We start from the raw sequence: 12582 nt of genomic DNA, 5'->3' as shown, positions 1-12582 counted from the left end.
GATGAGGTGAAAGATCCTGACTTTAGGATTGCGAAATTGGAAGAGAATGGACAGTTCAGTGTCAAACGATTTAGTAACGGAAATTGGATGTCTGAATTCGATAGTCCTATTGATAGTTGTCGTGTTGCTTTCACTTGCAAGAAGCTTGGAGTTTGTGATGAGGGGAGATGTTCTTGCCCACCGGGATTTCGTGTTAGTTCTGAGGTGAATGGTAGTTGTGCTCCAGTTGATAGAAATTTGGTAATGCCAGTTTCTTGTAATGCATCTTTGAATATGAATGTAACTGAATTGGGAAATCGTGTTTCGTACTTGAGGCTAGAGAATGGTATGGACTATTTTGCTAATGATTTTATCGAACCTGTGAAGCGTGGTGTTAATGTATCTGGTTGTCAAGATCTTTGTTCTAAGAATTGTTCTTGCTTGAGTGTTTTTCATGATCAGTCGTCGGGTTCATGTTATATGATTGAAAATTTTCTTGGTTCAATTTTGAGGGGCTCGGATTCTAGTAACGGAAGAGGTAGATTGGGATACGTTAAGGTCATTTCTGAACCGTCATCATTTGATCCAAATGACAACTCAAGTGACAAGAGGTCAAGATTACCCGTCGTTGCTTTGATTTTACTTCCTTCTTCTGGGCTTTTCCTGATCATTGTGATGATGGCTGGGATTATGTGGTTGATGAGAAGAAGAAGATTGATGCAGATTTCAGGGAAAGAGTTTGGACGGACGGATTCTTCTTCGTTTGCTGAGCTTGATAACATTTCCATACTGGGGTTGCCTGTGAAATTTGATCATGAGGAGATTCGGGTAGCCACGGAGTGTTTTAGAAATCAAATTGGTACTGGTGGATTTGGAACAGTATATAAAGGTACTCTTTCTGATGGAGCTGTTGTTGCTGTCAAGAAGATGAATGCTCTCGGGGCTCACGGAAATAGGGAGTTTTGCACTGAGATCGCGATTATTGGGAGAGTTCACCATGTTAATTTAGTTAGTTTGAAAGGATTTTGTGCACATAGGGGAGAAAGGTTTCTGGTGTATGAATATATGAATCGAGGCTCATTGGATCGGACCCTTTTTGGACACGGACCTGGCTTGGATTGGCATACCAGATATGAAATCGCGCTTGGAACAGCACGTGGGCTTGCTTACCTGCATGGTGGTTGTGAGCAGAAGATCATACATTGTGATGTGAAGCCAGAGAACATACTCCTCCATGACAACCTGCAAGTAAAAATATCAGATTTTGGGCTTTCCAAGCTTCTTAATTCTGAGCAGTCTAGTTGGTTTACCACGATGAGAGGAACTCGAGGCTACTTAGCTCCCGAATGGCTGACTAGCTCAGCCATTACAGAGAAATCAGATGTCTACAGCTACGGAATGGTGCTACTAGAAATAGTACGAGGGAAGAAGAACTCCTCGTTCCAACCACCAAATGACACTACTTCTCAAAGCGAAAGTAGTGAAAGGAATAGGCTTTCTCCATCGTCTCTTGCCTCAGCAAATCAGCCAATCTACTTCCCATTATTCGCATTGGAAATGCATGAACAGAAAAAGTACCTGGAGCTTGTGGATCCTCGTGTTCTGGGGAGTGTCAAAAGTGAGGAAGTCGAGAAGCTAGTACGTGTGGCTTTGTGTTGTTTGCATGAAGAGCCAACTCTGAGACCAACAATGGCCAATGTTGTTGGCATGTTAGAAGGTGTGTTGCCTTTGGCGATGCCACAGGTACAATCACTCAATTTTCTACGATTTTATGGTCGTAGATTCACTGAAGCAACGATGATCAATGGGGATCAAGAGGTTAATGTGTTTGAGTTACATCAACAAAACAGGAACCTTAGCAGTACTACTAGTAGCTCTTACAATTCCTTCTCTTATATGTCTTCACAGCAAGTCTCAGGTCCAAGATAGCACTAGTAAATCTTATATTGTTCGAACCCTCCAAAAATGTTGTCACATTCGTGTCTGGTCCTCCAAAAGTGCATAGCTTTGGGAAGATCCAACATACTTTTGACATTATTTTTGAAGAGTCTGAACAACACAGATAAATCTGCTTTGTTAGTTCAATATGTTATGCTACTGTTTGAAAACTTTAGTTGTAATATGATGTTTGCACCTCTTCTGTGAGGCAGCAGAAAGAGTATAAATATAATTTGTAATTTATTCAATTTCTTGTACATATTATATAAATTTAAGAGCAATTCTTTTATCTTTTAGTTACAGAAAAGTTGTTGGTTCTCATAGAGGGGTGTTTAGATGCCTATGAGTATGAATCACTCATAAAGTTGTTCGGACTCTTCAAAAAGGAAGCATTCAACATGAGATGTCATAAGTTCACCTTCCGTTATACTTTAGCATCATTCATACCCTTCTAACGTAAGGTGATTCAAAATCACCATGTTCATGTTGGAACTCCATTAATGTCAAAGGCAAATATGTAAAATAAATAGCCACAAACATAAGGCAAATGATAGATAACACACTTCTTCAACTTCCATTAACCTACAAGTCATTGCTAACACAAATTAAACAAGGAAACTAAGAATTAAATTTCGTCGTGGAACACAGTAACTACAAATACTACCAAAAAAGATTTCCTTTACTGTACATTTGATCAAAATCTTCATGTTCACTCAACTCAACTAGAGAGTGACCAAAAGGAAGGTAAAAGAGAAAAAAAAATAAAAAATGATATACATAACTTACCTAGCTTGATCATCCTTGACATATATAGCAAGGGAGGGAAAGGGGATAAAATAAAATTGGGCATCCAACTTCATCAGACCATTCATTCACACTTTACCAATGGCCAAGATCTCCACAAAAACCAGTCATCATATAATCAGCAAACAAGGGCGTTAACCGATTCAACTAATTCCAGTCTCTTCTTGTATCTCACTTGCCCGTCTCCATAAGCTTATCTACATGCTCTTTCCATGATCCTTACCCTTCGTCTACTTTAAAGATTCTACTTATAAAATCTCGAAATCTTTTAGAGTAGAGCTTTGGATCAACAGCAGATATTGAAGTGGGATCCACCTGAAATGACTTGTATGCATGTTCTAGTCTTTTGCTGATATCATAATCTTGAAGAATGTCAATGATGCCCAGGCAAAGGATAGCATTATTAGCATCACAGCCACCCTGTTCAGAAGTTGACTCAATTCCACTCCTTGTCACACACATCGCCCTTGCAGGCACATTTGCAGCTGAACTTATAGGAGAATTCCTGAGACATCACAAGAGCCATGTTGAAATTCTTAACATTCTTGCAATTTTCGAAAGAGGTTTTACTCGCATTGGTTACTTCAAGGTTGAAAAATAATGAATTCATAGGACATGATAAAAGCCACATGCAAGGTGTTGATCAAGGTTAGAAGATTAACTACACGGTGGGATATAGAAATCAAACAACAATTTATTAACTTCACAACTGCACTAATAAAAGTAGAAAGTTTATGCGGAAGCTACACAAGCAGCAGCTTATATTCAACGAGCGATCAATAGAGGTTCCAAACTGAGCAGTCTTTGCTATCATAACCAAGACCTTATGATATATATGTAGAGCTGTATAACTTTTTTTTAAGGAGAGGTTATTTGTATAACAAAATCATAAGCATCCACAGTTCAGCGGTTAAGGAACAAATGTCAATCTTAATGGTTCTTTAATTGTTCAAGGATCTTAAATAGGTGCACTATGATGAACAAATGTCTTTTTAGTACCAACATTTCACTTGTTGGATTCTGGTACCACAACCAAAAGTATGTTTGCATGTGCAAGTAAGAGAAGTAGATGAATGACTACAACAGTGACCCAAAAAGAGACCACTTGAACATATCTGTGTACCAAGCACATAGCGAGAATGGAGGCAAATTAAATAAAATTCCACATTGCTGAGGTAGGTCTCTGTAAGAATATTTCATATTTGTTCCTTAATGCTGGTCAAGCATGAAGAGAAGAATTAGAAACTACAGCTGAACACTTTTTGAAAATGAAGTGCTTTTTGGTATCAGAAGAGGACATGCCTACCCAGTGTTCAGATTTCCATACTATAGAATTTCTTATATTGATTGGAAAAAATTGAGATAACGCCTTTAAAGTTGGGGAACCAAAGAAGAAAGCATACAGGGCATACCTTTTGTCAATGATATGTCCCTTATCAGGACTTTCTGCATCACATAAGCAATAATCTTGAGCATCAGCTTTGCCTATCAGTATATAAGTGAGTATTCTCAGGAGTCGTGCGACCAAGTTGCACATAAAGTATATTATGAAGCAGAAAAAAGATGTAATAATTGCAATCTGGATGTAGAAAAGTTTGCAGAATTGTTACCAGAAGGTGACAAATTCATCTCGCCATTGTTACTATAATTGCAGATATGAACACCAATCAAAAGACTGTAATCCATGATATTCTCAGCTTCCAGAAACTGACAATCTATATCAATTTGTCTGAGAACCACAAGAATAAAGTCAGATGCTATAAATATAAAGACAACAACAAAAGAAAATCGGACAAAGGTATTTATCACCTTATAAGCTCTTTATACCAAGATTGTCGCAATTGAAAGACAAAGTTGAGATCGAGGTCTTTAAGCGTAGTAGTCTCATCGGCCTCTCCTCCTGGCTTATCAGTTGTACGGCCATAAGAGGATCCCTTTAAATCAAAGCGCTTATGGATCACACGTTCAGAGTAGAACAGGTTCCCCATAACAACAAAACGTGTCTGGTTTATACATTGAATAAGTGAATGTAAGAACTCCAAGGAAATGACTGCATGAGGAACTATACTTGATCTTCTTCAGAAATCCAGATATTGTATAGCATTAAAGAGATTTCAAACATACCTTTTGACATCCAACCATTTTAACACAATGTACACCAAAAAACTTTGTCACCAAGGAGCTTCGGTACTGACGAACATGCCGATAATAACTTTGAAGCATTCTAATGAACACCTGAGCAACATGGAAAATCAGTAAAAGCAATCCTATTTTCTCAACCATCAATGTGTTGCTAAAGAGTAAAGCAAGAGTGTAAGTGATATATCGAATAGCGCGCCTCATTCAAATAACTAACAGCTGTCTCTCTTCATTCCTACCCTAAAAGGAAAAGGTACTGAGCTGCTCGGAGTCACTGACCTTAACTTCGGACTTTTTCAAAGTTTTGATGATAAATCGGTCATCTTGAGTTAGATAGAAGTTGCTGCCACTTTTCCCAGGGGAAGATAGTTCCCTAAGTGCATCACTTCCACAGATAGCTAGCATGTACTCAGCTGGATCTATTCCAAACAACTCCCTAAGACTCCTAACAACATCAACGAAAAGGAGACAACAATTAATTAGCTAAACAGTAACGACAATTCAATCTGTTCCACTAAAAGGTCGAAAAGGCTGGATCCGGGATTCCACTAAACATACTTGAAAACTACGGGACAGTAGTCCTTCCATTTGAAGTCCACAACCTGATGGGGTGGTGTGAGTTTGGAACCCTCAGGTGGAAACCTTGTCCAGAACTTCTCATTAGGATCAAAATCCCCATTCTTTGGTTCTCGGGTAATTGAGGCGTGCTTCTGAGTAGAATACCTGCATATAAATGAATACATAACCACCTACATAAGGTTCTTAAAATGCAAAAAACATGAACTAAATGCTGAAGAGAGCAATAAGAGGCAGCATTACCTAATACCTAGCTGAAGACTAACCACCAAATCATAATTCTTATGTCCCTTGGTTATTGGTTGCCCCGGCTTCTTCATTTCCACAACTTCAGAGTGGCAAGGACTCTTCCGAAAATCCCCACTTTCATCTCCTTCAGAACTCTCACTCTCTTCATCATCATCATCATCCTCATCCTCCTCATCATCATTCCTAGGAACAAACATAGAAGAAGCCTCCCTATTGTCAACTATGTCACAAGTAATATCTCCTGCTTCACCATCAGATTCCCATATACAAATCCTCGGTAAATTAACATTCCTTTCACGCACATTCATCGTCACAGAAGATCTCCTTAGAACCTGACCACCATTACCACCACCAGTACTAAATTCTTGTTTGGATGAATTACTATCACCCCATGAACCACTAGTATAACAAGTCCTACCATCAGGCCAACTAAAAACACCATTTCCTTTAGGCATCCCATTATCCCAATCCCCTTCATATCTTTTCCCATTTGCCCAAATCAAAACCCCTTTACCAAACATAACCCCTTTTCTCCATTCTCCAATATACTCATTCCCATTTCCCCAAACATACCTCCCTTCCCCTTCTTGCAAATTCCACTTCCAAGAACCAACATACAAATCCCCATTAGCATATAACTTCTCTCCAAACCCATGTTTCCGATCTGCTGCCCACCAACCCCGATACGTATCCCCATCAGCTCCGATAAACGTCCCATACCCATCCATTCTCCCATCCTTAAAATCCCCTTCATAAGTCGCCCCCGAAGGCCACGAAAACTTCCCTTTACCACTCGCCTTCCCTCTTCTCCACTCACCTTCATACATACACCCATCAGACCATAAATACTTCCCATTACCATGCGGCACTTTTCCCAAAAATGTCCCAGTATACAGATCTCCGTTCGGCAGCTGCCGGAGCTCAGCCATATCATCATTCGTCGGCGTAATGCGACGTGACCCAGCTTGTAATCTTGACCGATTAGCTGATGTACACAACGGAGGGATGATTATCACGTCCCCATCCTCTTCCGGACTAGTTTTCTTCGTCATAGTAGTAGCAACAGCAACAACAACAGTAGCAGCAGCAACACAAGGTTCACGCATTTCCTTCTTCCTTTTTCAGCTCAACTCAAACAGTACTGTGCTCGCCGGAGATAGTCGGTACCGACGACATTGCCGGGGCCGGAGACTTTTAATGATTTTTTTTTTTCTCTCTCTTTCTTACTTTTGCTTTTTTGAAATTTTTTTGGTGGTATTGTTGAGCACTCAGTACGTTTAACAGCTTTTTTAGAATTTTGTTGTCTGAAATATCTTTTGTTTTTATTTTTGTTTTATTTGCTTTTTATTAAGTTTTCTATATGTAACTAAAATAAAATATTACTCAAATTATCTTAGAAAAATTATTTTCAAAAGACTCTCAATTCAAGGGTCATAAAAGTTAAGATTATTTCTCATATCTGAATTGCATAGTATGTGTGTCTTTTTGATGAATCTTCATATCTCATTAGCGTCTATATCTATTCGGTGACTTCTCAGATGTATGACAATTAATAAGGAAAGTAATACACATCATGAAAAAAAAACATTAACAGTAAAATAGTGTGATAATTAAAACACAATAAACAACATATTATAACAAAAAACAGAGTAACTTTTGTGGATGTGTATTTACTTCTTCAAATTTTAAGGCTCCTTGGTGAAATTTCGGCTCCGTCATTAATTACAACGCTAATTAAAAGATGAGAAACTACGAAAAGTTGAAAATAAAATAAGTTATTTTTTCCCCTAGATTAATAATTAATGAAGAGGGATTATATCTTTATGAGTGTAAAATAATCAAAAACTCCTAATTAAATTTTTTTAAGAGATGCGTCGAAGACATAACAATGACAAACAAACTCAACGTAGTTTCACAAGTAGACCTTATGGGTAGAAATTTTGTTTTCAACTTAACGCTCTTCATTTATTCAAACTTAAAATCGATAATGTAAGCGAATTTATAGAAGTAGAGTTAACATGTAAAACAAAAACACGACACATAATCTAAAAGGCATGGACTAGGGAGTATAAGAAACACTAAAATAAATAAAAAGAATAAACAAATAAATAACTTTTACATATTAAATAACACGTAATTAATTGTAATAAATAAATAAAAACGACGACTTCATCAGAATGTAGGAGTGGGAGTGGGTGTGTAGGGAAATTAACGACGTGCACCCATTTCTCATGATTTTGTTTCTTATTAAAAAAACATAAATCTTTTAATAATTTATTTTGCTAGATTTTATCCCCATTTTTTTATTTTTAGGAAAACAGACAAATTATCGAAAAAAAATTGGACGTGTATTAGCAAATTTGCATTATTAATTTATGTGTCATTTCGATTATTTGATATCAATTACTTTTTACTAGCATACACATAATTAGGTTTTGGTAAGTTATGTGTATCCGGACTAAAAAAATGAGTAGATAAATTATGATTAGGTGGTCTTAATATTTTACTTTGTATCTCAAATCTATATTTAGAGTTCGTTTGAATTGACTTAAAAGTTGATCAAACATACTTTTAAGTCACTTTTAGACTTCTGAAAGTGTTTGATAAATATAAAAAATAACTTAAAATAAGTTATAAAGTGTTTGACAAGGTAAAAAATGACTTAAAATAAGTCAGAAACCAAAAATAGGTCTNTCGTAAAAAATTGGACGTGTATTAGCAAATTTGCATTATTAATTTGTGTGTCATTTCGATTATTTGATATCAATTACTTTTTACTAGCATACACACAATTAGGTGTTTGGTAAGTTATGTGTATCCGGACTTAAAAAATGAGTAGATAAATTATGATTAGGTGGTCTTAATATTTTACTTTGTATCTCAAATATCTATTTAGAGTTCGTTTGGATTGGCTTAAAAGTTGATCCAACATAGTTTTAAGTCAGTTTTAGACTTCTGAAAGTGTTTGATAAATATAAAAAATAACTTAAAATAAGTTACAAAGTGTTTGGCAAAGTAAAAAATGACTTAAAATAAGTAAAAAAAATGACTTAAAATAAGTCAGAAACCAAAAGTAGGTCTCCCCCTACTTTTTATTTTTTGACTTAAAAGTCATCTCAATTTGACTTTTTATTTTTAACTTAAAAACTATTTTTTTTAAGTCAATCCAAACGGGCTCTTACTTCTATGATTCTTGATAAATGATGTAAGATAATATTGAATGATGTTCCTTGTTTGGTTAAATGATTTTGTTTTATAAATTATTAAATCTCAAGTGACCATGCTTCCTTATTAAAGCTACATATAAAAAAAATAAAATATATTATTTTGTCTAAAATTGAACATAATTAGAGAAGATTCTTTCTCCCCTTGTAATTATAGATCTCCACTATTAAATATTATAATGACAATTTCACCATGAAATATCTCATAATTTGATAAATACTTGGTCACACTCAGAATTAACATTAAATCATGCTATAAATTAATCTTATTAGCTAAAATTAAAGTAAGTAGCACATATTGTTTAACCAGTGTTAAATTATAATGATGTATATAGAAGACGTACATTCTATATTTTATTGATATGATATAAATATTGATATAATTTTTTTAATTAAACGAAAAAATCTAATTAGTTATATTATATTAGAGTTGTAGTGTGGTAATTGAGCTTCATATATATTGAATTATTTGGGTACAAAATTACAATTATACTAGGCAAAATACACATATTTTTAATTATGCACTAATACAATTATTATTTTAGTTTAATAGATATACAAGATGAAAAAGGTTGTTTAGGAATTTCGTCGTTTGGTAGGCCACATTAAAATAAATAATTCATATATTATGTCTGGTATTATTTAGTACTATATTTGGTAGGAATTTGGGCCTATCTATAACTAATCCATGGATTAGTTATAGATTTGTCAATATGGGCTAGGCCTGTTGGGCCAGCCTGGCTTAACCTGAGATTTAATAGGGCTGGGCTAGGATTTTTGGAGCCCATTTAAGAAAAAGACTTTTTAGCCTGTCCTGAATAAGTCTGCTGATTTGTGGGGCTTGAGAAATATAGGTAGGGCCGGCTCGTGGGCCAAATAAAAATAATTTAAAAAATATAATATAATATTAAAATTTAAAATTAAAGAGAATCCAAACTCAAAATCAATTTAATATTTAACTAATTAAAACCGCATATAAATTGCAGATGAAAATGAAGATGTTAAGACAACCTTGCCACAAGCTGATTCAGATATGCTTGATGAAGATGATCATAAAGTGTTGGATACGTCATAGATTTCATGATGTGTTAGATACGTCATAAGTTTCATGATTTTTTTAAGAAGTTTATTTTTAACTTTTTTATGGTTGGAATATTGTCACATTTTTTGTGTTTTAATGTGACAAAACAATTAGGTTAATATTTCTATTTATATATTTATACTTTTATTTGAAAAAACCTTAATAAATATTATAAAGATAATTTTATTTGTGGATTTGATTAACAAGTAGTAACATTAACATGATGTAATATTGTTTTGTCGATATTTATGATAATATTTTTAAATTATAATTTATAATTTATTTTAATAATTATAAAAAAAATATAATTTTAAAAAAAGTGGGATGGCCCGGCAAACCTTTAGCCCACGTACTTGTGGGTTGGGCCGACCGTTTTCTGGCCCACACCAAAAATGGGCTAGCCCGGCCTGACCCGTAAAATGTCAAACCCTGTATGGGTTAGCCCGGATGGGGTGGGCTAGCCCACATTGACAGCTCTAATTAGTTATACCTCCTACATGGTATTATAGGGTGTATTACTAATACCTTCCATTTGGAGGTATTAGTAATACATTTGATATAATACCATGGGATAAGTCTATGTAAAGACAAAAATATCCCTCAAATCATTTTAATTATTTTCTTGATTTTATGTTTTATATTTGTACTAGTAAATTTATTTAAATAAATTAACTTACAAATTATTTAGAGAAAGTTGTTTGTTACTACATAAATCCAATACAAATTAATACAATATTTGAAATGTGAGTTGCTTAACATTAATTAATTAAAAGGGCAATATTTGTGTGGTTTCTAATTATTTGTATTTGAACAATTTATAAAATTGCATACATGTTAAAACTACAACTTGCAATTTTTATGTGTAAATGTAGATGATTTATTCAGTTTTACATTGTTTACGTCTTTTTAATTTTAAAAGTTGATAGTTTATCTTTTTTTTTTAATTGAAAATTGACATTTTGTAAGTAGTCAATTTACTAAGATGACAATTATTTTAAGTGAAAAAAAGTCAAACATGACAACAAAATTGTTCTTCTCATAGCTAGTTAGAAGACCATAAAAAAATAATATTGTCCGACAATTATTTACCTTAACCTAATTACATAATAATTTAAGGGTATAATTGGAAAGGAGTTTTTTTATAAAGTTTAAACTCAATTCCAAAATGGGGTTGAAACCAATGAACCAAACACTTGATAAAAATAAACCTTACATTACTAATCACTGCATTATTCATCCCTGCAGTACTAATCTCAACATTAATAATCCATGCATTATCCATTTTTGTACCAAACGACCCAGTGTCATAGAAAAATGAGGGTCTTTTACTTAACCCAATAAAGTATGGATAAAGGGATTTTGATTTTCCTTTATTCTTTGTAGATTGGTTCATTTTTATAAATTATTTTTTCTTTGGAAGAATGTACTAGTACGAAATAAAAATATTTTTTTACTCCTTTCGTTCATTCTTTTGTCCACTTTACTAAAAATAAATATTTATATTCATTTGTCTAATTTTAAAAAATATAAAATAATTTATCGCTTGGTTTCTAAGTTATTCTTATTATTAACTGTAGCTATTTCTTAATGTATTTTTCAAAATATAAATTTATTATATTCAAAGAGCGATATAATAAATTTATTAAACTATTAATTAGTTTTAAAGTATATATCAAGTCAAATATAAAGAAGTAAAAATAAACAAACAAGGTACTCTTTTTTTGTTAGACTTTTGATATAATATTTCAGATTGTTATGAAAAAAGAAGAGATAAATTTGTATCTTTTTACGCAAATAGCTTGGAATAACGGAGTCCCTTCATTTCATGTCGTGATTCTATTAATTATACAAGAGTAAATGCCTATTTTAATCTACCATAGTTAAGTGATTTAATGAAATAAATATATATTTACGAATCAAATTTAAATAAAAGAAGTTTAAGGTAGTACATCTATATATTGAATGTTTATTGATTTGATATAAAAATTTAATGTAAATAATCTTTTTATCATAAATCGAAATAGAAATATGAATAGATTAAAGTCAGGTACACTTTTGAGGTGTATTTTTTAATTATTATTTTTATATCTTTTTAGTGTCTAGTGTGATTTTTTTGTTGTATATTTTAAGATTTGATAGGATTTTCTTGATTATTTTGGTTCATTTTTTTCCTTCATTGTTTCAAATCTAACAAATTGAACTATTAGTTATAGTTATAGTCCAGTATAAATGTGAAACCAAACTTAAAGGACCATGTTTGTTGACCTAGAAAATGCGTATAGGGAGTTTTTTTTCTTGGGAGATGTTTGGAGTTTTAGCAATGTACTCATGGCGTATATTAGAGCAATTACAGACATGTCTACGAAGGAGTCAATACTCGAATAAGAACGGTGGGAGGTGATTTCGAACACTTTCTAATCGTGATGGAGTTGCATTAGAGATATTATCATGTTCATTTTTGCTTAGTGGTAAATGATTTGGCACGACATTATCCAAGTGGATGTGTTGTAGTTTATGTTATTTGCAAATGACATAGTATTAATTGACAAAATGTGAAATATGAAGACAAGCCTTAAAGTCTAAAGATTTCAG

General features: G+C 33.5%; 2 protein-coding genes across 2 annotated transcripts; one reads left to right on the top strand and one right to left on the bottom strand.

Moving 5' to 3' along the window:
- The first annotated feature begins 14 nt into the window (after nucleotides 1-14).
- On the top strand, nucleotides 15-2187 carry LOC125857053 (G-type lectin S-receptor-like serine/threonine-protein kinase At5g35370). The gene has a single exon (XM_049536724.1). It carries the CDS (start codon nucleotides 88-90, stop codon nucleotides 1906-1908), a length of 1821 nt encoding a protein of 606 aa, XP_049392681.1. The 5' UTR covers nucleotides 15-87; the 3' UTR covers nucleotides 1909-2187.
- A 335-nt stretch (nucleotides 2188-2522) lies between these two features.
- Nucleotides 2523-11272, bottom strand: LOC125856136 (phosphatidylinositol 4-phosphate 5-kinase 1-like). The gene is made up of 9 exons (XM_049535696.1): nucleotides 11199-11272; nucleotides 5680-6801; nucleotides 5419-5583; nucleotides 5140-5305; nucleotides 4846-4956; nucleotides 4531-4724; nucleotides 4332-4450; nucleotides 4134-4206; nucleotides 2523-3226 (listed from the first exon to the last, which is right to left on the bottom strand). Exons 1-9 carry the CDS (start codon nucleotides 11270-11272, stop codon nucleotides 2941-2943), a joined length of 2310 nt encoding a protein of 769 aa, XP_049391653.1. The 3' UTR covers nucleotides 2523-2940.
- Between the last annotated feature and the right edge of the window lie 1310 nt (nucleotides 11273-12582).

Source organism: Solanum stenotomum, chromosome 2, assembly GCF_019186545.1.
Source record: "Solanum stenotomum isolate F172 chromosome 2, ASM1918654v1, whole genome shotgun sequence".
Taxonomy (NCBI): domain Eukaryota; kingdom Viridiplantae; phylum Streptophyta; class Magnoliopsida; order Solanales; family Solanaceae; genus Solanum; species Solanum stenotomum.
The sequence above is the reverse complement of the archived record's forward strand: the minus strand, read 5'-3'. Positions and strand labels throughout refer to the sequence as shown.